Consider the following 27,649-nt stretch of genomic DNA (forward strand, 5'->3'; position numbering starts at 1 on the left):
TGTAGAAATTACACATTTTAATTGAGATGCGGTTTTATTTTTGTTTTTGAAATGTTTTATGTTGTATTTCCATGGGGTTTCTGCAGGCATTTTCACTGCATTTTCTGGTTGGGTGCTTCCAAAAAAATCCTTATTATAGGGAGGAAGGATTCTACCCATGACAGGATAAGCCTGAATCCGTGAGTAAATCAAGCTGTTCTGTAGCCTAAGAATACATATGGTAATTTTGATTAGTCGCTCTGTGTGGATAGTGTCAATGTCTTCTGCTTCCTTGAGTATGAAAAATTCCATGTTAAATCATATCTCCCATGTGTTTTACTGTTTATACGTATCACTGCTGTCACATTGTAGGACATCATTGTAAGACGGGAGAAAAAGTGAGAGAAGAAATTTATTGACCAACTTGCTCAGTCAAAAACAGGGTGAAAATTGGCTTTTTGCCACATTTAGCAACATGTCCATTAGCTGTTCTATCCATCAGCCTTGGGACTTTCAGCATAATTTTTATTTTTTTTCCCCCAAACAGGATAAAATTGTGAAGAATTCTAAGATGTCTTTCACTTATTTAATTGTACAGTAGCTGCTGGTGGTTTTATATCCATCATCGCATGGGGCTGATGTCGCCTGCCTTTAACTGCCTGTAAGACTGGAGCTGAATGAAATATAGATTAATTTTTCTGTGCTGGTTTATTTTTTTTCCCTTTCTCTCACCCTTTTCCTCTGCAGAGAGCTGCCTCACTCCCCTCAGAACCTGGTGGCCACACTGAACTCCTCCTACAGCCGCAGCGTGGTGCTCTCCTGGGTGCGCCCCTTCGACGGCAACAGCCCCGTGCTCTACTACGTGGTGGAGCTCTCTGAGAACAGTAAGTCAAATACCTCTCAGCCCCATGGTGTTCTTAACCATTCCCTCTCCCCAGAGCTGCTGACAAAGTGCTGCTGCAGTTTGCTTAAACCTGCACAAAGGGGTTTGACATTCAGGTGTTTGCACGCTGAAAGAGGGGAGTGACAAAGAAGGCTGAGATGGAGGGATTGATTTTACAGGACGTAGAAATTCCACCTCTGGTGTTGCCAGACAGACTTGAGGTACAACAGCTCATTCCTCAGTACAGCAGCAGTCAGTTTGTTCCTTCCCGTGGCTTTTCCTTCAGTTTCATGGATTTCTTAGGGCATTCAGAGCCCAAATTTCACCTAAAAGATGCAGAGACGGGGATAATTCAAGGAACTAATAGTCTGTCAAAGAAACAAACTTGGGTGTCAAGAGGAGCTGCTGTCCTACCTCTCTGTGGGCTCATATGTTTTCTCTACTTTCTGTAGATTATCATTTTACACCCTTCCATTAGATAGGTGGTTGAGGATGTTTGAGTGCAATCCAAGTATCTGACTTCCTGCATTACAAACCTGGACATTGGGAATTGCCACTTGCCAGTTTTATCATGCTGTACACCAGGCTCTCAGTCTGCAAGGTTATTCAGGGACATTGCTAATGCCTCTTTAGGAGCTGATGGAAAGATGAGGGTATATGGAAATCGGTCACCTTGGCAATACTTTCTAATCTCTATCACCCTAGGAGCTGGAAATTCAAGCTGAACAATTGATTCTTGATGAAAAAATTAAGAACATCACTTTTTGTGACATGTTGAAATTAGTCACTGCATAACTGAATGTGAAACAGTTCTGATTTCTGATTATCTGGAAAGCAGCAGTTTGTTTTGCCACACTGAGAGCTTGAGGGGGAAACTTGAGCTTCAGATCACATACAAGCCTTTTGCTTTGCAGGCTGGAGTGCTTAACTTCTCAGATGTGGAGGTCCCAGAACCAATGATCTTGACAACTGTTAAGCTAAGTGCAGGTTTCTAGTCCTAGCAGAAATCCAAAGTCGTGCCCAGGACTGCTGCCCTTAAAATAGTTCTTTTCAATCAAAGACTCTGGATCTTTTTGTAACAAATGAGTAAGAAAATCCACAATCCTGCACTCATACTCCATCTCTACCTTTTTACCACCACCTTCCTTTATATTTTCACTCTTCTCTCCTTCCCTCCCATTGATATAGGCCAGTAACTGCTTGGTTTTCTTCTTTCCCCTCCCTGATCTTTTGCCCAAGGGTGTTTCCCTTCTGCTCCTTGTTTCCCAGTGGCTTTGCTGATGACAAGTTAGTGAAGTCCCAGTCTGGGAACATGATGCAAAGGTCCTAGAGCTGTGTTTACACAGAGACAGCACAGAGGTGGCAGAACATGTGCACTTGGATCCTGCATGGACTGGGACAAGTCCCTTAAAGAAAAGGCAGCTCATTCAGTGCCAGGAGAATTATGGAATTGTTTCAGTTGGAAGGGACCTTGAAGATCATCTCATTCCATCATCTTTCTTTTGTCATGGAGGAGTTTGGAAGGTCTTCAAGTCCTTTCTACCAAGGATGCTTTGCAGTTGTATAGGAATGGGGTGCATGTGCCATCATTTTAGAATTAATTCACTGAAATTTGTTGAAGGCTCAGCCAAAATCAACAGTAGTTCTCTGGAAAGCATGCACACAGTCCCTGAGAACACACAGGGTCCTGTGAACCACTGCTCACTCTGTGATAGATCAAATAATTTTGGCTGCTGTCATTGCAGTCTGCCACTGAGAGGGTCTCATTGTTCCAAAGCACAGGTGTGTGTCCTGCCACAGCTCAGAGCTGCAAACAGGCCAGCTGGGTTGTGAACTGAGCATCTTAACTCCCAGATATATCCCAGATCTTGCTGTCCTTTAAATTTTTGTCTTTATTTACTTTGTTTTTATGTGCAATGTGTAAATGAGTGCCCACAGAAGCAGAACAGGGAAGAATCTGAGCCCTTGGATATTCCACTGTTGCTGTGCTTTCTTGTTCCATATACACAGAGCAGTACAGCAGTGTCAGCAGTGGCTTTGGTTTGGAACACTGACTGAAATGTCTGCACACTGACATGGGCTTGTTTTGGTTTCTATTTTCCTGAAGTGTTTGTTTTTCAGGGCTATTTTGATCTCAGCAGTGTGTGGTTAATATTTAGCTTCTCCAGACCTCCTGCTCCTCTGGAAATCATCACCTTCCTTTTGTTCCCAGCCATCCCAAGCACTGTTTGTGCACAAAGATGGCATTTGATGTTGTGTAGGTAGAGCTTGGCCTGATATGACTGCAGAAACTCTTTGCTTTTCAAAGACAATTTCTGTTTGGGGTTTGTGCTGCAGAAGGAATGTCAGGGGGACAGGGAACACCCTCCATGAGCTCTGTCACTGTCACAGCAGAGCAATGTGCCTCCCATCCCAGTCCCCCTTCACTTTCAGATGTGAAGGACGGACACCAGAATTAAATTTCATTTTCCAGTCAGCAACGCTGTACAGATTTTGTTCTTAGTTCTGTGGAGTTTGTGTTTTGGTTTTAAGTGCTGAAAAGTAGCCTTGTTGCTTTTTTTAGCTGTTTTGTTTTGGATAACTTTCTCACAGCTTTAGGACCCATGGTAGGTTTTGAAGCACTTACCATCAATGAATACATAACAGTGTCTGCTGCAGAGAAATAGCTGAAGAGGATTCAAAATAACGAGTATAAATTTCAGGGGTTTAATTACCAGCTGCATTAGAGGGAGGTGTGTCATTCCACCTGGCATGGATTAGAATTCCTTTTCATTAATATCAATTCAGTAAAGAGATACAAAACCCTCATTTTAATTAGAGGGAAGAAAACAGTGGCAGATCGTGCACATAAATTGCTGGGAATATGAACGACTCTAGCCACCTAATTTTTAAAATTAATGTATTTGGCACAATGCAATAATTCTCAAAATACAAGTATTCACAGTAGACTGTGTCTGTGGGTGACTTGAGACATATGGCCTTAAACATTTGGGGGCAAATTTATAATCTAATTTGAAAAACACAGTTCCAAGGAAACACAGTCATTAAGTATTCCTGCCCACACAGAGCCAAGAATGTGAACCTTGATTTGAAATAGGATTTTCAAATAAATAGTACCATGCATTGCTGTCATTTGCACTAATATAATTTTGGATGTTTCATGACCTGTTTAGCCCCATTGCAATTTACCTCAGAATTCCAATGAAGTGTCTTCATGGAGTTAGGAGGGGATATGCTTATTTTATTCCAAAGAGGTTTCGACTGGAGGAATTAATCAAAAAAATATTCTGAATAGTCTTTTAACTGAAGAAATGAATTAAGACTTGTAGAATTCTGCTGAGAACAATTAAGATAAAAGCCCATTTTTGTTTTATTGTATTCTGGGATATCTGTGCTGTGTGAGGTGATGATATAACTCAGAATCATCACGTTGTGCCAATGAGGAGATAATAAAAGCTCCTGTGGAATGCATCTGTACATGCTTAATAAAACCTATGAGTTGTCACCCTGAATTTGGTAGGAATATTCAAATGGCAAATATTGAACTCATTGATAAATCTTTGCAAAAATCAAAGTAAAACTGCATTGTCATTATGATTGTGATTCAGATCTAGATATGATCATTTTAAAAGATAGTTTTTTTCAGGCCGCTGCTGGACCTTGTATAGGTCCTACCAAACAAAGGGTGAACCATTTAGCTTGCATTTGGATTTTGTGCAATATCATATCACTACAAAAGTTTGAAAGATGAATTCAGTGTATTCCAGCAGTACAGCAAATTCCTATGCTGCCATCTATGCAAAACCCCCTGGAGAAGGAAAGAGATGGAAATGTGTTCCAGACCTGCAAAAATCAGCTTTCTGCAGTAGATCTGATCGGTAACATCAAATTAGAAATGATTTTTGGGGAAATTGCAATTAATGCATGAACTGTAGGGTAGACAGGGAAATAGAGAAGAAATGCCTCTCGGCACATAGCCAGAGTTATTGAATGCGTCACAAGCGCATCCAAAAATTCATGACAGGAAAAAAAAAAGTCATTTCTAAAACCCAAAAATGACATTGTAAACCAGAGAACAGCCTGTGAGATTCTTCATTTCCAATAAATTAAGCTGGAGAGGCAATCAGAGTTAATTCAGAATGGCCAATATTTGTAAGACGACAGACAGCTCAACATGGAAGTTGTTCAGACAGCAATTACAGGGGAAGAGCAGCAGAGCCCAGAGTATGTTCTGGGCAGCTTAAGTTAAATGAAGGATTAGCAGAGTCTGTTCAGTCTAACAGAGACCTTTTTAATAGTTTGACCTGGCAAGTCTTTTGTCACCATGGAGCTTCTCCAGGCTTCCTGGGACAGGTGAGTGACAGCCATCCCTGGAGGACAGGAGAGGCGCTGTTAAAAATTTTATGGCATGTTTCCCTTGTCAGAATTGCTCTTCTCCACAGTGAAAAGAGCTTCTGCACAATCCCGGGGTTGGTTGTGTGCAGCTAAAGAGGAAGATCCATTTTTTTTGCAGTGTTTTGTTTATTGATTAAAAAAAAAAAAAAATACTTGACATTTAAATTTTAAAGATACTCTGCAGACTCAGTGTATCCAGTGCTCCAGGAGTGAGCAAATGCTCCCTGAACCGCCCTCCTCTCTGAATCAGAGTGCCCAGGAGATGAATAGGCTTCGTTTATATTAGTTTCCAGTTTAATCTCTCTTCCTGCCAGATCTTTTATCTTCCACCAGGAGAGGAAAAAGAATTAATAAAGTATTCTACAGATGCAGCATATAAACAGAGCAAAGCCCCAAGGTGCTGAGGAGATTAATAGGGCCTGTTGTTGAATCAAACTGCTCACTACATTGAGCTGCTTGGGTTAAGCACTCTCAGGTGGTGTTTACACTGGCAGTAAACAAATGAAATGCTCTAGGAAACGGACCACTGCCCAAGTAGCTCATGCAAGGGTATTTCACTCCCCTCTTCCATTTTCCTCAGGAAGTTCCTTCAGGCAGTGCACTAGGTCAGCCATACCTTAACTCCAGCTTCCCTTGATTTGTTGCTGTGCACTCTGGCTGTAACAAGGCTGTTGGGGAAGTCTCAAGGGAAGCCTGTGAAAATTCAGAAGGAGCTAAGGTGCAAAAAACTCCTAAGCAATGCTTTTCTAGATGGCACAGGTGTGCTTCCTCTAAGGGCTCTCTAAAAGAAATCCAATGTTCAGCTAAGATAAATTGGCATCAAGATCTTGCAGCCAAAGTGGCTGTTGGTAAATCAACAATTGGCAAGGACAGAGCTTCACTGCTATGCAAATGTCCCTCTCCAGCATTCCCAGTATTCTGCTGTGTCAGTTTTCCTGTTAAAAAAGACTTTGTTCTGGCAAGGCCCTTACTGGAATAAATACATTTGGAGTAATTTGAAGATGCAGTGTTTATAGCCCAACTGGCATCACACCCTAGAGGGCTTAAACTTGCTAAGGAATCTGCCAGAAAAGCACAAAATGAGTGGCTTCTGCCTTGGTGTGAAGTTTAGCAGCCTTCCACGTTTGGGACATCTCATCTCCATTTTCAGGCAGACGTTGAGGTGACCTGCCAGGAGCCACGATGCACTTCTGATGAGCAACATGCACAGATAACGTTGCCAAAATCCACAGCAAGCTCCTCAGCAATTTCCAGAAGCGTTAGTAATTTTGAGCAGGGAGCATGAAAACAGCTGGTATTATTTAAAAACTGAACAAATCTTCAAATTGGCTGATTCCGTTGCTGTACTGTTGCAACGCAGACCAAATGTCACCTCTCCCTGACTATTTCAGTCATGACATCAGGGAGAATATGTGACACCCGGCTATGGAGAGAAGTAGTCAGAATATTTAATTTTTAACATGTTTGATTTCCGACCTCTTTAAAAACTTGTAAATGTAATTTAGGCATCAGAGAAGCTTGATATGGCAAGAATGTGAACTGACAGCAAGGGGTTTAGAGTGCTGCCAGGGCTTTCTACCAGGGAATCTTCCTAGGACAATTAGATTCCATGCTGAATAATATCACTAGGAAAAAAAAATAGGACTGCAGACACGTAGAATCAGCAGCTGAAGCTTTCTCAGGTTTTGCAGCAAAGGGCTGATTTGGCAGAGGGAGTCATGCTTCTACACCTGCTTGCAAGCTGGGTAGGAAGATACTCCAAACTGACTGTGAATTTCATTAGAATCCTTCCACCAGAGCCACTCATGGGTGTGGTGGTGTGATGGCCTGCCAAACAGATGGGTTGTGAAATACACAGCCCATCTGTCTTTATCATGCTTGTTTCCTCTTTTATTAAAATGTTAATGAATATAGTTTTTATTTATTATGCCATGACATGTGCAGCATCACTTTCCAGTAGAGAAATGTGCAATCTGCATAACTGTGTGGGCTGACAGGAAGGTTTCTTCTGGTGAAAAGAAACTTCTTCCCAAAGTTCCTCTGAGGGAAGGAAGCACCAAGAACTCTGAGCAGTCAGAGGCGTTTTCTCACTTCTGCAGGGCTTTTGACAGGCACTTTCATCTTTTTTTCCTTTTTTTCCCATGCTAATTTTCCCAACAGATTCTCCGTGGAAGGTTCACCTGTCCAACCTTGACCCGAAGATGACCGGGGTCACTGTGAGTGGCCTCACCCCAGCCAGGACCTACCAGTTCAGGGTGTGTGCAGTCAACCAGGTGGGCAAGGGGCGCTACAGCACCGAGACCAGCAGGTAATGACAGCCCCTGTCTGTGTGCTGAAGGACAGAGACCTGGGGAGGGGAAAATGCTGCTTGGGAGTCAAGGAATAAAATAATCTTTTGTGCAATGATTGGGAGGTGGAGAAGTTGCCACTTCCCAGGTCTCTGGAGAGTGCCCTGCAGATGGCAGGAGCTGGGGATGGTGGCATTTGGGGGATGCAGGAGCTCAGCCCAACATGAAAGAAGTGTCCTCATACTCCAGAGTATCAGTTGGAAATTACATTTTGCTCTTATGCTAAGCCCCAGCAGTTAGGTCGGGCAGGAGCACAGCTCTCACCCTGTCATGGCAATGTCACTGCTGGAATTTACCCAGATGTGACAGAGAAGGATGGCTTCATCATATTCAGTTTCAAATGCATCCCCCTTCTTCTGTGAACCAAAGCTTGCTGCAAGCTTGAATTGCAGAACAGCTGAACTCTAAATGGCTTTTTCAAAATGTAGGAGTTTGATATGAAAAATATTGAAAGAGCTGAAAGAAACAATTTGGAAGGAGTCACAGACACTGGACCTGAGCTCTTACTCATTCAGGCTTGTAATCTTTTTAAAGAGTTGTAGCAGCCTGGGTGATTCCAAGAGAATAGGGTTACCTCAGCTGTCTGTCTTGTTGCTTGCTTAACTGATTTCCTATTATGTTGATTTGTTGTAGCTATTACATGCATGTCTTCAGCAGTTTGATCAGCATTATATTTCTTTCTAGTCATCAGACTGTGATAAAAGAGTGGTTCACTTGGAGGGGATACAGGAAATAGACTCTTATTTTTGATTTCTTCCAACACCCATGTCCATCACATTCTTTTGTACTTAGGTTGATGCTACCTGAGGAGCCTCCCAGTGCTCCCCCTAAAAACATTGTGGCCAGTGGGAGAACCAATCAGTCCATCATGGTCCAGTGGCAGCCTCCTCCTGAGAGTGAGCACAATGGGGTTCTCCATGGCTACATCCTAAGGTAAGTCCTTTCTTAACTTGGGAAATCCAGGTATGCACAGGGGACTTCAAATGGTGTGCCTTAAGAGTGTAATAAAAGCAATCTCTACTGAATTAAAGACATTAGTTATTGTGTGCAAATGTTCAGGCTGCTCTGGTTTGTCAAATATGAGAAAACAACTCTTCAAGGAGTCACAAGGGTGCAGCCACTTAAATTCTGGCCTGTCTGTCCTACAGAGTTTGAGGGCTCCATCAGCTGTTCCAAAGGACCTGTGGAGCCTCACAAAATCCTTTTATTCCATTTTCAAAGGGAAGTGAAGCACTAAGTAATGCAAGTGTTCACATGGGAGGCTGGTACAGTGCAGCCTATGCAGATGTATATTTGCTTATTACAGGCTCAGCTCCCTGCTCAAAAGGTTAATTAAATTTATCAAAGACACAACAGGGCTCCTGCCTATGGAGGAGCAGCAAAAGAATCAATAAACTTCAATTTTGTGCCAAACAAAATGGAGAGAGGGAATGACAGGTCAGATGCTTCATGGCAGACCTTGGTTTGGTTTTGAAAATCAGCCAATTGAGTAAGGTCCTTTTAGCCCTGTTTGTATTTATTAATGAGAAACACATTCAGGCAGGTAACTGGGAATCCTGCACCCATCCAGTCAGGCAGCTTACCCAGGATTCATTGTGTTAGAAAGGATGCTGCCACTTGAGAGACTTTGCAGAGATTTCCCTTAGGTGATTTTTTGGGACTCGGTATTCACTCCTATCCAATTCCACTAGATTGCTGCTCATTTGGCATCCTCCACCCCCTGCAGTGCTAGCAGCCAGCTAGGGCCACACCTCTAGTGAGGGAGGCATTTTTTGTGGAAAACTCCCAGCCCCTGACATATTTCCAAGTGATGGTTACAGCATCCTGTAGGCAGGCTGCTGACATTTTTAATACAGTGTCCTCCAGAACAGTAAAAGATAACTAAATGCTGCAGTTTAAATGCCAACATCCAGTTCAAGCTGTGCTCCTGCTTTTGCTGGCATGGATGGAAAGGCTTTTGTCATGCTAAGAGTGTTGGTGAGCTCCCAAAATTGCCCTGGGAAGTTCCTCTGTGTCTGCAGGCAGAGTTGAGTGTGTTCATGTCCCTGTCACCTGCACAGAGCCCCTCAGCAGAGAGGAGCCCCTTGTGCTGCTGGTGCAAGGTTTTAGGGCTGGGCTCAGTTTAAAATGTTCTGTCAGCCATCAGTGGGGAAAGGTGCTTTAACCTCTGCCTGCAGATAGACCCTTGTGCTGAGCCTTGGGTTCCCATCTGCCAAGGGTGCAAACATTCTTTATGCAATTCTTGCCTTCAAACCCTACCCCAGTGGTAGGGTGAGTTCCTCAGATATTCCCAGGGAGTCTTTCCCAGTCTCAGCATTAAGTATGGGCAAGGTTTACAAGTAGAGACATTTCTTCCATTAGCCTCTCCATTGACATTAACCACTTCTGTTTCTGCTTTTAGTGCCATGTCTCTCTGGCACTTAATGTGCTTTAGAAAGCAATCCCATAGGCTCCTCCTTCTGGCAATCTGTGCTGTTTTCTCCAAATAGCATTTCCAATAATGTTTAACTTTGGTAATTTCTACAGTATTTATCTGCATAATTGATCCCTGACCTTGCTGGAACATCTCTGTCCATTTTAATAGTGCTCATATTCATTACGCTTAATCTGTGAGCATTTTTGGTGTCTTCCTGCTTTGTCTTGACAGCAGAACAGAGAAACCATTTTTTCAACAGGAATTTAAGATTATCACATAAAAGCACAAGTCCCAGGTAATAAACTAGGCTGTTCCTCCCAGTTGAATTGTGTGGCCACAGCAATATGCACTGAAGAACAGTGTTCCTGCACTGATTTCTGCAGAATCAGGGGATAGCAGAGTGAAAAGCACCAGCCATCCATAGACCCAAAGCTCAAGACATGCAAGATGCTAAATTGATGGAACACCTGATCTTTAAAAGTGAAGGTGCACTGCACAAGTCATGTGGAGTATCCATCAAAGTCCATGGTGAGAAAAATCATGAAGACATGACATTTCTGAACTGGCCTCCTTCCTCTGCCCTTTTTCTCACTGCCAATATTGCATTTAGGGGTCTGCCATGCTAACAGCATAACAGATTAAATCACTGGAGCACTTGCACCTTGTCTGCTGGGCAGGAGAGAGAGCATGGCTGCACTAAGAACTGACTTGCCATGGAGCACACACCCTGCACAGGAGAGGGAGAGAGAGAGAAAGGGGGAGCAAGACATTCAATAAACTCAGCTGAGGGCTGCTATTTCTTTATTTCCATTTATATTTCATAAATGGAATCACACCAGTGTAGCATTACAAATATTAAGTGTGCTAGAGATGGTCAGGCAAGCAGCAGAAAATAGAGATGTCAGTGATTAAGAAGTGATCTCTTTATAGGAAGATTTTAGAACAAAAATCTGTGGCTGAGCACATGAAGTTGTCTAGTCATAAACACTGCAGCAATTTTATTAGATGAATTTAAAATGTGTCTGTAAGATGTCAATGAAATTGTTCTGTGTCAATAAACTTTTGGTCATTGCAGTGAAGCAAAGGATGGGTAAGAGTGTATAAAAGTTGTGTGGTGAATAAAAATACAAATGTATCCATATTTGTCTTTTTCCTGGAATAGTAATGCCTTGTGTCCCTTATTTGGCCTCTGGTTTTTTGATTTTTTTGTGAATTAGCATATTGTGAGCATCCACTGTACCACTTTCCTAAAGGAAGGAAAACAAACAGTATTATTCACATTCACAGATTTGCAAGGTTTGTTTGTTTTCTGTAATTTAGTTTTTCTCTGTAGTTTGTTGGCCTGAAGAGACACATCAAAGGGGTTCTGTTTTCTGGAATACAGTTTTTGCATGGGAAAATATATTTAGTGTTTCAGCTGCTCGTGTCTCAGCAGAAAGAGTTTCAGGATATTTATCAGCCACCTGTGTTTGACACAGCCCTTCTCCTGGAACTCCAGTGCTTACCCAACCCTTCAGTCTCAACTGTGTTCAATCCTTATTTTAATTATTCTCTGAAGTAAATTCTGGTGGAAGCCAGGGGTGCCAGGGGCTGAGATCCCAGGAGGTCAGAGCCCTCTGAGCTCTTACTTTTCAGATTTCAGAAGTGAAGGGAAAAAAACAATTTCTCAGGCTGATTTACAGCAGCACTCTGATAAAAATCACATCTGGGCTATTTTTTGTACTAAATCACAGCTTTTACTAGACAAGCCACATTTAAAAAGCTGTAATTTTTCTGCAACCATAAAACAGGATAAAATACCCATTTTGTTTAGCCCTGAGCCTGTAATCTCAGTGAGATCAGATTATAAATACTATAGCAGTCAAACATGATATGGTCTTATCAGGAGTTCCTATGTTCCTCCTGATTATTTTTCATTATTCTTGGTAAAATTCTGCTGTAAAACTTTGCATATTGCCTCTTCACAAAGGAAGCTATTTTGCCAGCCAGGATATTTTCTCTAATTGATAGCATCTCATTAACCAGCTAATTCTTCTCCCCATATGGCAGGTATCGCCTGGCCGGCCTCCCGGGGGAGTACCAGTACAAAAACATCACCAGTGCAGAAATCAACTACTGCTTGGTCAAAGACCTCATCATTTGGACCCAGTATGAAATCCAGGTGGCATCCTACAATGGAGCTGGGCTGGGAGCCTTCAGCAGGCCTGTGACAGAGTACACACTGCAGGGAGGTGAGCAAACCCCAGCAGCATCTCCTTGATCACCCCACAGCTTCCTCAGGGGATGTGCTGCTGGCAATCCCACCTTAGAGCCTGGGAAATCAGTGGTCACTTCAGCCAAATTTGATAGGCAGCTTGGAGCAGGAGCACCTGCAAATTTCAAGTGCCAGATCAGAGCCCAGTCTTTGCTCTGTCTCTGTTGTAGGAAAAGCTGGGAGTGAAATAAAAAATTATCTGTTTTGTTGACCCTTGTGATGATGTGTTGGCACACTTGCAGGTCAGAGTCAGCTGCAGCAGAAGTAATAAATAGAAATGCTGATGAGAGCTGAGGTCCTGGGGAATGGATTTATGGGACCTGTGACAGGCAGGGGCTGAGGTTACCCTGCCAGGAGAGTTGGAGAAAATATGGCAGGGAATTGGTTGTATCATGGCCAAGGCATGCAAGATGCTACATAGGCAATATAGGAGATAGAGTGAACCAGCTGCGTTAGTTCTGATAATCACAGAATACCTTGTTTTAGAAATATGGAATAAATTGCAAGAGAGAAATACAACCTGTGGAGAAAGGGTTCTGAAGCATTTCAGGAATGGTGCAGATACTTTAAAGGAGAAGATAAAATGATCTGTAAAGCCCTGATTTTTATGCTACAGCTCCTCCACACTTTTCTAAGTGCTTTAAGAAGAGTATAAATTACACCAACAAAAGGATATGTAATTACTTTTTACAACCAGTGTAAGGCATGTTTACACCTCTAGATTGGTATAAAAATCTGTAGGATAATTAAGTGCCAGGTCCTTAAGGCTTCCATATATTCCCATAATTGCAGGGTTGTGCTGGATGCTGAGCACTGGACAGTACATGGGCTCTACTTTGCTGGTCATAAAACAATTATACTGTTTTAAAAACTAGCAGATTTACAGTGCATCAGTTAATTTTCAATCAGGGAAGAAGATGTAGCTGTTTGTTAATTGTTACTAGGAGTAGGTTATAACATGATTAGATACAGTTTGAGGTGTAGGGAGATCTTTAAGAACAGATTATTCATATGCAACATTAATTAACCACAACAACTGGGGAATGAACTATCTATATTTTGTCTTAGGGCATATAAAGTCTCATAGTTCAGAGGAGCCTAGGCACACTCAACCTCATTCTAGAAGTATTTATAGCAGACCTTGAAATGTTTTTCTTGAAGTCTTCTCATTCAGCCAGGATTAATGTTTTCTATCCCACTTAAACACCCAAGCTCTGCAGAGAATTGGTTTGCCCACAGAATTTGAATCCCTTTTGTGATTATGCTTGTAATTCATTACCCTGTTTATTTGCACATTTTAAGCTATCATAGCACCTTAACCTTCCATCTATTAAGGCCCAGGTTTGGACTTCACGCTCTTTTTTCTTAAACCCTGTAATTGACTCTAATTTCCCTTGATATTATGTGCAGTTATTATCATCCTTTATTGATTGGCTGTCTGTTGTCATTTATAAGGGTATAAATCCTCTGTTATAAATTAGGTGTAGTCAGTCCTGCATTCATGTTAATCAGCAAGAGTGTTTAGACTTCAGGCCAACCTGCAATGGCCTCTTTGGCTTCATGTAATTCCTCAGTGCTGGGTAGACATAGAAAAAAACCTGGATATTTCTGATTTATTTCATATTGGTATTTGCTAATAGCTGTTAATAACTACCTCAAGGATGCTGCCACTTCCTGGTGAACCTTGCTGGGTTCATCAAAAGGATATGTCCTGTTTTAAAAAGAGTTTGAAGTCTTTTTACATTTAGAGCTAAAAAGGAAGACTGGCTGGTATAAATACAATTTGAAACTGGATTAATATCCAGTCTCCATATGTAATGTGCTACTGTCCAAATCTCTGCTCCTTTATGTTTATTGTAGTTGAGAAAAGACGGGGAAATCTAGTGACTGCTTCTTGCTCCAGAATGTTTTTCCTAAACCAAACTAGCAGGAGTAAGAAAAAGCCATGTGTAAAACTGCCTTGTAAATCATATTCTGATTTTAATATGAGCAGAGATAAATGTCAAAGACACACACTCCCATCCATCCCCCTTTCCTAGTACCACACCACCACTGTCTCTGCTCTGACATGCATTAAATTATGTGAGCTGTGCTGGCAAGAACCTGTCTGTCTGAGATGAAAAATCCCTCACACTCATCAATGTGCAGGGCAGGCAGAGCCTGGGAGGAAATGAACCCCAGGAGCACATCAGCATATTGGCACCTTTGTCATAGGGGCTATTGACTGCCCATATAAGCTGTGGATTTATACCAGGAGCTAGTCTATTAATCCCTTATTAGTCCTCTGGCATTGCTTTAGCCACTGAAAACTAATCAGCTGCTCCAAGCTCCTCAAAAATCACCAACTTCCAAAACACAGCCAAGCTCATGAGGTGCTGATGGATCTGAACTGGGGGAAACTGGTGCATGTTAGTGAGATAAAATGTCAGGAGAACTTACAGGCAGAGCCCTGAATATCCCAGCACAAGGGTCAGACAGGTTGACTGTCTCTAAAATCTTGAAAGTCTTTTCAGAGTGATATTCAGCCTAATCCTTTGATGCTCTTTATATATAGGTCTTTCTTCATCAGAGTTTCTCCAGCTGTTCCTTGCTTTGATGTTACTTTTCACAGGGATTTGTGCCAGCCCTCTGCAAAGGGCAATTTTACTTATTTAAGCATTGTCCTGCAGGACTTCTCATTGCCATATGAAAACCTGAAGTTTCCCAATACCTTTTCATGTAAGAACAGCTTTGTGAAGGTATAAACATCTTTGTGTAGTGACAATATTGTCTCTGCTCTGTACTGTTGGGCATCTTTGCCTTCTTTTGCAGGTTGATTTGCTAAAGCAGCAACTTCCACCCCTTACTTTGGGTCCATCCCTTTTATCTCACCACTGTGAATATCTCTGAACTCTGTCTTTGAAAAACTCCCACCGTTATTTAGATTTAGGCAGGGCAAGGTTTACAAGTAGAGATATTTCTTCCATTAGCCTCTCCATTGACATTAACCACTTCTGTTTCTGCTTTTAGTGCCATGTCTTTCTTTTGATGCATATCTCAAAAGCCAGTCTTATGTCCCAAAGTTCACAGATCTCGACATGTATTTGAATGTTGTTTTGTTTTTCCTTCTTTGTTGTGCATGGACACCTTGCCAGGCCAAGAAGGTCTGAGCAAAGGCCCTTCCTGAGTAAAAGTTACCAGACTAGTGAGTCTTGATGGTGTGGAAAGGATAAAAGCAAGAGGAGTCTGTTCAGCCAGGTCCAAAGCAGCTTCTTCCTCAGGCACTAAGAGATGAATCAGAAAAATGTGTGGAAGAGCCAGAGGAAACCAGTTAACTGAAAGCTTCCTGCTTTATGTAGGAAATAATCTTGAAAAAGGAATCCCTGACTGCAGAGTGTCCTCTGCAACCATTTACTTTATCTCAGTGAAAAGATATTTTCCTTAGTTTTCCCTCGGGTTTTCTTAGCAAAAGCACCTTAAAGATCCTCTGTCATTTCCTTTGGGAAACTTCCAATAGCCTTGGAGCACCCATGGCTGTTTGGGCCCAGCTGCTCCTGTGCAGAAGCAGGTTGGAGTTGTAGTGGCTGGGGGGTTTTATCTTGCTTAGATGTCATTTGCCATCTACTGCTTTTATTTTATTTTTAAATTATTTCCCAAGGTGATGGAATTAGCAGTTGTTTCAGAGAGGCCCCCAGCTGTTAATAAAGAAATAAAATCTTGTCTGTGTGAGAGCCATGCAGGAAAGGAAGGAGGCATTTCCCAGATACAAGAAGCCCAACTCATCAGTTAGTGCCAAATCTCACACTGCTGAATTTCAGAATTCAGATGTTCAGATGTGTAGTGTTACAGAGACCCCTTTTGCTAGGCACCCACTGCAGTTCAGAGCACAGCCCAGAACACCAGCAGGGAGCAGAGGGAAGAGGCTTCCCAGGAGGAATTACAGCTCCACATCCCCACCGCTCCCATGGGATGTGCAGCTCAGCACCTGAGGCTGGTGCATTAAAGGAACATCTAAATCCTCACCTAGAGGAAAACAAGCCTGAGACAGGCAAGCTGCCACCTCAAAGGTCAGGAGCTCCAGAGGAGCCTTTTTTCCAAGGCTGTGCTGAAGATCTATATTTAGGAGCAGGAGTCTGGCAGTCAGAAACTCCACGGGATTTCCATGCTGTTTGCACATGGCCAGAGACAGAATAATTCCATGTACACATGCTTAACCTCAGTGCCTTGTCTCCTCTCAATTATCTTGTCAGTGAAACCCTTTTAATGGTTTTTATCTAGAGTGCTTCCATGACCTTTTCTACTTGGAATGCTGTACATTAACCCACAGTCCCGGGGGCTGAGCTCTCTGCAGATTTCCAAGCACATGAACTTTATCAGGAGCAAAGTAACAGTTGGTTGTGTCTGACCAATTTGATCTGCAGCTCTGAGATGACTCCCAGATGGATCTCCAGTGTGAGATGGCTTTGGAATACTTGCAGACATGATGAAGTGCAGGTTTAAAAGCTGGGAGTGTAAATACTTGGGGATTACTCTTGAAGCACCTGTTTGACATTGGCAGCTTCTGTACATCTTGACAACAAATTTGTAGGAAGAGGACAGGTATCTACCACTAAATTAGAAAATCCCCTGTGCAGACAGCCAAAGCTTCAGGAAGTTACTCTCCATGATCTTGGAAAAGTATTTGAGTTTTGAAGTGACCAGAAGGTCAATTCTGATTTAGCTTCCCTCAAACTTCTATTCTTTTTAAAATGCAGAAGTGCTCAGATACCCAAGGAAACCTTTAATATCAGGACATAAAAGGAGAATATTATACTGGCACTTTGAAGTAAATTTGAGATTATAATGCCAATATTTTACTGATTAAAAATATAAAAATATATTACAGTATGCCTTCTGCAGTATAATTAAGCTTATGCAAATCAGATGGACCATGTTCTTTCCATCTTTTAAATGCATTAATTGAGATGCAGATGTTGATTTTTCAATAAAAATAACCAAGGAGAAAATGTGATATAAATCATGATTTCCAACATTCTGAAGGTTTTATGTTTTCTGTTCATAATTTTTCCCACTTTTCATATTACAGGAGGTATTTTCTCTGCTATGACCATATATTCTTGTTTCAGAAATTTATCTCCTAATGAACAAAAAATATTTCCTTTGTAAAAGAAATAACTAATGCATTTGGTTATCCACATTCCTAAAACTGTCATAAACCTATCTTCAAGTGTTTGCCTGAGCTCTTTTGAGAACTGTGAGCTCCACAAAGGAAAACTTGGAGCTTGGTGGTGCTCAGTTGATTTGGCTTTCCTGACAGGAGGAGATGAATCTATCAGTGATATCCTGGTGAATTTCTGATAACAAACTAACATGAAGACCTGTAACACAATTTTCTTCTGCAATAACAATCTCTGACAGTTACAATATCTGAATATGCAAATGTGCAGGAAAGTAAGAATTTTGACTTTTAAAAAAGAATTATGCATGTTAACCATTAATTATACAAGGTATTGCACACAAAAGCAGATTCAAATATATCTTGTGGCTCTCATAATAAACAGTTTCATCACGAATATGAATAAGAAAAAAAATGCATTTAGTGGGGGACTGTAGCCAAAGCAACTCATTATGACTGTAGAGTGACTTCAATATTTATGACTGTATCTCAGGATGATTTGGTGAATCTCTTAACTAGAAAAACTTTATGATGTCTACAGGTCATTCAGATAATAGTATAACCTTCCAAAAGTACACAGGGAATTATGATACATGGCAGGAAATAGGGCCTAGATTCTAATGAAAATTTAGAGTACTATCAGATAAACTCTGCTTCCAGAACTCAATAATTATGCATAGTTCATAAATTGTCACATCAAGTTTTAAATTAGGGCAAGAAGGTTCTGACTAATACGCAGCTACTGAGGTTTAAAAAGCTGCAGAGCGAGGTTGTGGAGCCATGGCACAATCTTCAGGGAATTCTAGTGACAGAGGGCATGGGAGTGGATGTTCTTGTCATTTCAAACCTGACGTCCTTGAGGGTTTCTCCATTTTTCTGTGTTGATTTTTCTGGGCTGTGCACATCTCTGGTAAGCGTGCACTGTCCTGTCTTACTATATTGTCAGCGCTAGAATAATGCCCTTTTATGTCTCTTCCAAACAAGTAATAACTTTTGGTTGGAAGAGGGGCAGTTTTGCATTTTTGAACTTCTGTTCTTCATTTCTTATCCATACAAAGACTCATCTTCTAAAAAGTGCTTTGGAACTTGAAAAGTTTTTGCCCTGTTTTTGAAAAGTGTGGAGGAAACCACCATTTCTCAGTGGGAATCGTGGATTCTCCTTAGAAGCACAAATCATTGGGCTTTGGTAGAAACTTTCCCTTGGAAGCAGAAGGAACAAAGGCTTCCAGGCTTCAAAACCACTTGTGGATAGCTCCTCTTTCGTAGAATACAAATGCACATGGCTGTCAATAGTGATATTTTTGAAGCATTATTAAGCTTATTTTATGGGATTTAAAGTGTCTTAGTCCATTTTTTTGTACTCAGATAGCAGTTTTCTTCTTAAAATTACTATAAGCTTGATAATTTCAGAAAAATAGGCCTGTCTATTAATATTCTTTCCTCTGAGAACTGTAGAAATGACATCTTAAAGCAGTAAGTTGAAGAAATTGCTTGGAATGAGACATTTTATTAAATGGTGAAATATTTAAGTGCTGGTTTTGGTTGTTTGAAGGCAGCATGCCTTTATGTTCCGTGCTTGCTTTTATATTGAGAAAACATCTGTCTAATTAAATCCTTGGCATAAAATGTTTATGCAACTTTCAGTAGATTAGAGGATGTATTGGCTCAGTATATATGTAATCAATTCAATATACATGAATGCATATCATATCAAGATAAAATGAGAACAACTCTCAATTCCCAAGAAAAACCTTTACTACATGTGATATGACTGGTCCTAATCCTTTAAACAGCAGTAAATAATAAACAGATGCTGTTGCCAGATTATAATTCACAATTAAAACCTTAATTGTGCAAACTCCATGTTTTCTTGTCTGATCTGGAGAATTGAGCAGCATTAAGGGACTCAAGAAATTTTTCTCAGAAACTCTTCATTCTCCATGCACTCATGGATGACTGAAAGAGCTGTGCTCACCTATCCTTACGTGGCTCAAGTCTTTCTGAGAAACTCCTCTGCAGGATAATAAGCTGCAGAAGCCATTTCTCCTCCACCCCTTGAAGGGATCTCCAATTCCATCACAGGATGAGAAATTAACCCAATTACCCTGCTTTCCAAATCACTGCTGCTGCACAGGAAGTACATCCCTCTTTCAAGGTTGTTATTACTCTGTGACTTGCAAGTGACACTCCGTGGGTTCTGTGTTCATTTTTCTCTTTTTCCTCTCATTCCCTCTCCTCTCTGTTTTTGCTTTGTTCCCTCTCTGCTCCTGGGAGCAGTGCCCACAGCTCCACCTCAGAACGTGCAGGTTGAAGCGGTGAATTCCACGACCATCCAGTTCTTCTGGAACCCTCCACCCCAGCAGTTCATCAACGGCATCAACCAAGGCTACAAGGTGAGTACACACTTCAAATAATGTCTGCATTAACAGTCCTGGTGTTCTTCGGGAACTTCAGCTTTATGATCTCTGAATCTCCAAAGTGACTCTGTGCTTTCAGGAGCAGCTTACAGAGGTAAGATAAAGAGAGAAGCGAGCAGATGTTGCTCCTAACAGAGCTTGGAGCAGCCTGGGATAGTGGACGATGTCCCTGCCTGTGGCAGAGGTTGGAACTGGATGATCTTCAAGGTCCCTTCCAACCCAAACCATTACATGATTTTAATATTTGCAATTTACGTAAGTTCTGAAAAGGGAATGTGTCATAGCATAGAAGTCCTCATACTTTTGTCATTTTCCTGGAGAGTTTCCAAAGCCAGAAAGCAATTCCATGTCAGTTTGGAAAGTCACCTCAGGAGACATGTCATTGTGGCGCTGAAAACCAACCTTGAGGTTTCTGTTTATGCTAATGCAGAATCACCATTTATTTCACTGGGAATCAAGGCATCACAATAAATAATTGCCTTGACTTTCCCACTGTGATGATCTGAGAGATTTGAGAATGTAGAATTTATTAATCAGGCAACATCTGTTGGAGTGCACAGAGCGGAGAGTGCTTAGCAGAGCCTCTGCCCAGTGGAGTGTTTGCTGAGGAGCTGGGTAGGGTGGTTTGTTCTCAACAGAGCCTCCATCAGTGATTCAGCAGTCAGGGCATAATAAATAAAGGGTTTAAAAACCTCCATAGAGAGAACAATGAGAAATCTTGCCGGAATCTCAGAGCAGGAAAAGGGAAGTATGGTCTATGAGCAGGGAGGAGCAAGGTTGATTGGAGTGCTGGGTGGAGTGATTTGAGGAGGATGTTGTAGTTCAAAAGACAAGTTGTGAATTAAGAGATTGTACATGGATTTGAGATGTTTCAGAAGATTTGATCCTTCTCTAAGAATGTCTCAGAGTGACAGAGAACTGAGACAGAGATATGCATGGGAATTTTGGTATTTCTGCCCAAACCAATGTATTTCTCATGAGGGCCAGCAGTGGTTTGAGAATCTCACTGCTGAAGAAGTAAATAAATACATGGAGATGTGTGTGTCTGCTTCTGGCAGGGATAGCTCTCAAGGCTCAGTGACTGACAGGGCTGCAGCACAATACCCTGGAACTCCAGCACAGAAATAGCACTTGGCTTCTGTTCAGACTCTGGAGAATAAAAGCACTTTTGGGGTTCAGTGGACTGCAGTGCACTGTAATTTTCTGCTGCAGATCCAAGCATAGTGAACCCATGTTTGCAAAAGTCTTATTTCAAATTTTCATTCTCTGTTATATTCAGAGTTTCAGTGTAAAGGTCCTTCATCTCATTGCATAGTTCTACCTCTAATTTTTGTTTCAATTTCTTCAGCAATGCTATAAAAGAAGTAAAATTGTCGTTTGTATCTGTCAGTGGCCAATAAAACCTTCTGAAATTTGCAAAATTTGTATTTCTTTGATTGCAGTAGATTGCCATAGCTTTTACCAACCTGCTTCTCCCATGGGTTGGGAACTGCAGTACAAAGACTGCGTGAGATCATTTCTGTCACTCGTTTCTAGAGTAGCTTTCTGTATGATTTATAAGTTTCTAGTAGTCAAAGCCAGGCCTTTGCCTTTCTTAAGGATTAAACCCATTTTTTCCTTTAACTGACAGAATTGCTCACCTGTGTTTTCTGCACACATTTCCTCACAAACACGCGCTCAAGAGTTCAGTCTTCCAAAGTTATAAATGCCAATCGTAATGCACAGAGGTGATTTAGAAAAGAAAATAAAACTTACTTTCCTCTTCAGCCATTATACATTTTTCTTTTCTTTGAAATTTATTTGCATCTCAATAAGTTGTAAAGTGCACTTTCTCCAATATGAAATATTCCTAACAAAATTACTCCTAATAGTCCCCTAACTGTGCTTTCTGGTTATCAGAGACTCTAGACATTGGCTGAATGTGTCAAATATGGCTTATTTATTTCAGGTATCTATTCATGTTTATGAGCCAGAAATCAATACAGGTACCATGATTTAAACAGATACTGAGTCAGGCCTGAAATTTTAACATTCTCCTGTAAGCCACATTATAAGGATTTTTGGACAAAATAAAAATTTCATAGACACTTTCAAGTTTTAGACCCCTAAGCCTTTAAGGCTATTTCAAAAATTGTTTCAGAATTTCAAAGTCGTTTGCCAAAAATGAATTTTTTAAGTCCTCATTTAGGTACCTACACATGAGGTATTGCACTCTCAGAGATATTGATCGCCCAGAACATCCACTGAGATGAATGAAACCTGCAAGACTCAGCTCCTCTGACAAGCACCCTATTTTAAATGCATGAAAATGTCTTCAGGAGTCTAACTTTTGGGACTCAGGTGTTGAAAATTGTAGTAATCATCTTTACAACCGTTTTTCTATTCTTTCTGTAGTTCCAGAACCGCTTGAATCATTCACAGCGTGGATGTCCCCAGTCCACTGAGCCTGTAATGCTCCCAGCCTGTGAGGCAGGGCTGCTCACTGGGGTGTGGGGGAGCTCTGGCAGGGGCAGGAGGGTGTGTGTCCCCATCTCTCTCCCTCTGATCCCAATAACCTCTCCAGACTGTGGGATCTTTAAAGAAAACAAGATAAAGCTTTTATGACAGAGTAGCACTGAAAGTCCTTTTCTTCCTTCTGCGTGCTTTCAGCAGCAGAGACTGGCCAGGCTGATGAGACAAAAGGCTCGTGTCATCTGAATAATGATCTGCCATAATTTTGGCATTGCTCAGCAGCAGCCATGGAGTGTGGTACATTGCAGTGCTGGTGGATCCCCATCAGCAGTGAGTGTTACAGACATCCCTCCAGTGTCACAGAGCTGCATCCATCTGTTCAGCATCAGGGCTGACAGTGCTTTAACAGCATTGCTTGCTTCTTTGCAATCAGATTAAGATGGTTTTGGCAGCCAAACCAACTTTGATTCCAAACAGACACAACTCTAATGAGAGCTCATCCCTGTTTGAATCTCCCAGCTCCTGGCGTGGCCGGTGGATGATCCAGAGAGTGCGACCGTGGTCACCATTGCTCCGGATTTCCATGGGGTCCACAGTGGCTGCATCACCAACCTGAAGAAATTCACCAGCTACTACACCTCAGTGCTGTGCTTCACCACCCCAGGGGATGGCCCTCGGAGCCCTCCCCAGCTCCTGCGCACCCTGGAGGACAGTGAGTACCCCAATTTTAAACCTCTCTGCTTAAAATTCGGCCTTGGCTTCACAGCAATCTCTTCTCATGTGATCTCAGCCAGTTTTCCATGGATGTTCTTTCAGCCTGTGGCAAATATTTGATTTTTTTTTTTTTTTTGTTTCATTATGGACTAAACCTGGATGAATTTTTTTTATATTGATGATTAGCTAAGAGCTTCATAGTCTGGTTCAGCCAACACATAATGCATTGTCTGCAAATCCTTTTGCTCTTAAATCCATGTTCAGGCACCCAAATAAATATGAATTGATCTTCTTAGGAACTGAGCACTGGAACTTCCTGTGGAGGTCAATGATTAATTCACAATTGTTTCCTGCTGTTACTCAATAAATTGAAAATGTCTGTATCTATATTACATTGCAAGTGTTTCTGTGAAAGAACCAGGATCACAGCAAGGCAGTTTCTTGCATCCTGAAAAACTGGAGGCAGAATTAAATAAAATGAACTGAATGGTTTAGAATGTAAATTATTTCCTGCATCAGAAAAAGGCTTGGTCTCTGTGGCCAAAGTTGTTTTCTCAAGACATATTTGGGCCTAACAAGTGCAGTGTGTGTCTGATACAGATAAATTGACTGTGTCCACAGTGATCTTGGCTCTGGCCAGTGCTTCAGGAGTATCATAAACACTGCTGCACATTTGCAGGTTTAAACCAGAATAAAAAGTGTCTCGTTCATCCATTAAGATATTGTTTTTAGAAATACTGCTCTGACTTAATAGGGATCCTTTGGGTTAGTCAGTGTTCCCGTAAAGGAGAATCCAATTGTCATTAACATTCACAGGAATGAGGCTAAAGTGCTAATCCAATTTTTCATGAGATACTTTTGAAGGAACCTGGAGAAAATTATTCTTCCATGGATTTTTCCTAGTGTGGTTACTCTCCTCTATGTACTAGAACTGCTTCCCAGAGGTAGGAATTTAAGGACCAGAAATCTGTGGGAACCACTAATCTGAACTCCAGCTTGTGTGTCTGGGATGAAAGCAAAAGGTGTGGTGGAAGGAGAAACGTGTATTAGGTTCCTTATTATCAGCTTTATCAGCTGCATTATCAGCTTTTTTGCCCATTTTCCTAAGGAAAAAAGCTTTAGCTTTAACTTTTGATGATTTGTAAATGTGTTTGAATTCATCTGTCTTCTCCCTCTCAGCACAGTAGAACCCCATGGTTGATCTCAGTGAGTGCAGAAGGGTGAGAAACCAAAGGTACAAAACTCCTTGGATTTCACAAAAATTTATCAGCTGGGAAGAGAAAAGGGACTTTTAATATTTCTGCTGAAAGAATGGCTGCAGAAATGAACCTTAAATGCTTTCCACAAAGTGGGAGCAGGGGCAGAGTCATTGCCCTGGCTCCTTGAGGCATTCTCAGGGAAATATTGGGATCCTATGCTGATTTAAACACAAGAGAATTCCATCAGGAAACATAAACCAAGAGAGCCATTGTATTTTCTAGATAATCTGAGACATTTCTTGGTGTGTCCAGCTACATGCTGCAAGGAGCCTCAGCAGGAGAGATGAGCAGGGTTGATTTATTTATTTATAAATCCTGCAGAATTGTTTCTCTGGGTTTTCACAGTGCTGGAGAAGTTCTGTGCAGGATGGTGTAATGCATCTTGGCAGAGAACTCCTTGAAGCTGAGTTGCTTCAGGATTTATGTGGTGGGAAAAAAGATTTGAAAGGCCTGTCATTCACGTTCACAGGTGATCATTTTCTGTCTGGATAGCAAAGTTAGGCAATCCTTTAGGAAAACAGGGATCTGTTAGCTGACAAGCTGGAGGTCAGATAAAACCTGGCCTGGACCCACCTGCTCCTGTGTTTCCTGATGACTTTAAAATTGGGCTGCAACTGCAGGGCCTGATTGGAGCAAAGCTTTGTGAGTGTGTGGTTTCAATATCTGCAGCTCCACAATCCCAAACTGTGATAATTCCATGCTCTTGTTGGGCATTCCTGGGCTCAGCAGTTCTTCTGTGTGCTTTGACTACTGGGTACTGCAGAGTGGGTTTGGGAATTTTCCTCCCTGGGACTGCAGAATTGCAAATGGGGTTGTAGCTGACCTACGGCAGGGTTTGGGCTTTTTTTGTCATAGCTGGAGGGGAATAAGAGGCTGGACTAAATTGAAGAGGAAACAAAACATGAAATTGCAGACAAGAAATTGCCAACTGATGTTAGTGGAGCTGGAGGATACTCGGGCAGGCATCCAATGACAGAAGCACAGTGAATATCAAGTGAACAAAACCTCCTTTTTCCAGTGCCTCGATTGAGGACAGAACAGCATTTGGATCAAAAATCAGTCAGGTTGTCTCCCCTGAAGATCAAAATTGAGGGAGGATGGCATATTCTTGACAGTCATTCCATTTTATGCTCTTTCATTGCACACTAGGGAGCTGAAATTTTTAAGAGCTCTTGAGCTACATCATAAAAACCCTTTAAAAAGTTTCACACACTTGTATTCATTTCACAGAAGACAGTTGCCATTATGTTGGACATTTTTAGAGTTGTTTGGAGGGAATTTATCCAAGCAGTGACTCGTGACTCTGTCCTTGCTGTCACCTTGCATAGAGAAAAGGCTCTTTCCCAGGTGAGGAGATTGCTGGTGGTGTTGCTGCACAAAACAGGGCAGGCAAACACCTCACAGGTATCCTTGAGGGAAAACAGCAATGCTGTTAGATCTCCACACACTTGGGATGGTGACTGGGTGAAATAATTGACATGATGATAGCCAGAGTGTTTCTTCCCACCTTGCCTTCTCCTCTCACTGAGCTTTCCAGCCTCCCTTAGCCCAGCTCAGGGCCATATTTCTCCATCCCCAACCCTGCCACGTGAATCTGATCCCAGTTAAGGAGTTCACCCATTAACAGCTTTCCTTTTCTGATTTGCCAGAGCCAGGAGCTGTGGGACACCTGAGTTTCACTGAGATTCTGGACACCTCACTCAAGGTCAGCTGGCAAGAACCTGTAGAGAAGAATGGCATCATCACAGGTATCAGCTGCTATCTCTGCTTTTATTCTTTTGTTTATTCAGTGTGTGGGGGATGGAATGTGTTTCTGCAGTGCAAAACTGTGTAGTGGAGCATTTAGGGAGAATTTGGGCTGTTGCTGGTTTCCTGGCCCCTCCTCTGGGTAATTGAGATGTCACCAGGGAGTGTTACACAAAGTACAGCTCCAATTACTGGCAGCTCATGATTGTGCTTACTGGAAAAGCAGTTTGTGTTAGAAATCAGCTCCCCACAGGGCATCTGGTCTTGTTAAATCCTCTGTGACCTCCACCTGCTTTACTGAATTTTTGGAAATTTGTGAGGCCGTGCTTGGCCTTTGCCCCAAGGGTGGGGGGTCCCTATGCAGAGCTCACAGCTGCAAAGTCTGGATTGGCATTGCTGGGGTTTGCAATCAAGACCAAGCCTGAAATCAGCAGAATCCTTCCTCTGTGATCAAGTGGTCTGGCTGTGGACTGCATGACAGAATTTGCATGTCATTATTTAATCTGTTATAAACTACCACAAGGGTTCTCTTGTTTCCCTTTGATGAGTCTGCCATTTGACAAGCTATTTATCTATTTACTGTATGCCAGTCTAGATACAACAGCAGCAACTTCATTGTTTTTTTATAAAGGAAGGTATAAATACTTGAGGAAACCTCTAGTTCTTATCAACAGAGGCAATATTGTTTTCAGATGGGAAACTATTGCAGCTGCACAGGATGGACCTTCCATTTAACAAAGGTTTTCAAGGTTTTGAAGCACAAAAAAACTCCCAGATTTTAAATTACTGGAGGTAGTTGGGAAGGGGAAAAGTAATTTCATGTGGATCAAAATATTTTGGTTTTAGAGTTCTAAAATGTTTAATTTTTTTTAATTACATTACCATTTTTTAAAAATGCATTTCAGGAGTTTAAAAAATCAGGTTTTCTGACCCTTGACCACTGAAATATTATATCAGTGTAATTGTCTGGAGGTGTAATTTTTTTGACAGGTGTAATTATTTTGATAGGGTTTCCCTTGTCAGTGTTTTCCTCTCTGGATCTATGACGAACATAATTTGTAGCTGTGTGTTCTGAGCTGTTTGTGGAGTCCTCATGCAGATCATCTCCTGCCTCTCCACCATGGAAACCTGCCTGAAATATGCACTGATTTAAGTGGTTTGGGAATAGAACCTAATGACTCCTGAGAGCAGAGCAGTATTGATTCAGTGAGGATGGCCAAAGCCTTGCAAGCCCAAGTGCTTAAATTTAGGTACCTCCACCCAGGATGATGTAATAGTGCTCCTTGTTAAGCAGCAGGTAGCAGCTCTGCAGAATTACTTTGCTAAAAACAAGCTGCCCCCTCCCAGAATGGGTTGAAACCAGATGGAGCCAAATGATGGACTGGGTTGTATTTGGGGTAAATTGTTTCAGAAGGAATCACCTGAAGACATTTCATGACAAAACACCAGTGTGAAAATGCCCAGCAGAGTCTATAAGGAAAAAAGAAACCTCCTTAATGATGCAAATTGCATTTGCGATAGAAAAGCAGCAAAATTGTTCATGCCCTGAGCACCTCAAAGGTTTAGAGAGGGCTGCTTGGAGATCTGAGTGCTCAGGGAGGCAATTATTCATCATTTCTGCTCATTGATGTC

The 27,649-nt window shown here is 41.7% G+C and overlaps 1 protein-coding gene across 1 annotated transcript in view; it reads left to right on the forward strand.

Moving 5' to 3' along the window:
- Positions 1-27,649, forward strand: part of SDK1 (sidekick cell adhesion molecule 1) — a 381,148-nt gene that overhangs the window by 258,560 nt on the left and 94,939 nt on the right. The window contains exons 14-20 of the mRNA XM_058815791.1: positions 727-863; positions 7,418-7,565; positions 8,398-8,538; positions 12,071-12,252; positions 19,708-19,823; positions 22,818-23,010; positions 25,921-26,019. Coding sequence (XP_058671774.1) covers positions 727-863; positions 7,418-7,565; positions 8,398-8,538; positions 12,071-12,252; positions 19,708-19,823; positions 22,818-23,010; positions 25,921-26,019 — 1,016 coding nt within the window. The remainder of the gene's footprint in view (positions 1-726; positions 864-7,417; positions 7,566-8,397; positions 8,539-12,070; positions 12,253-19,707; positions 19,824-22,817; positions 23,011-25,920; positions 26,020-27,649) is intronic.

This window comes from Ammospiza caudacuta, chromosome 17 (genome assembly GCF_027887145.1).
Source record: "Ammospiza caudacuta isolate bAmmCau1 chromosome 17, bAmmCau1.pri, whole genome shotgun sequence".
NCBI lineage: Eukaryota > Metazoa > Chordata > Aves > Passeriformes > Passerellidae > Ammospiza > Ammospiza caudacuta.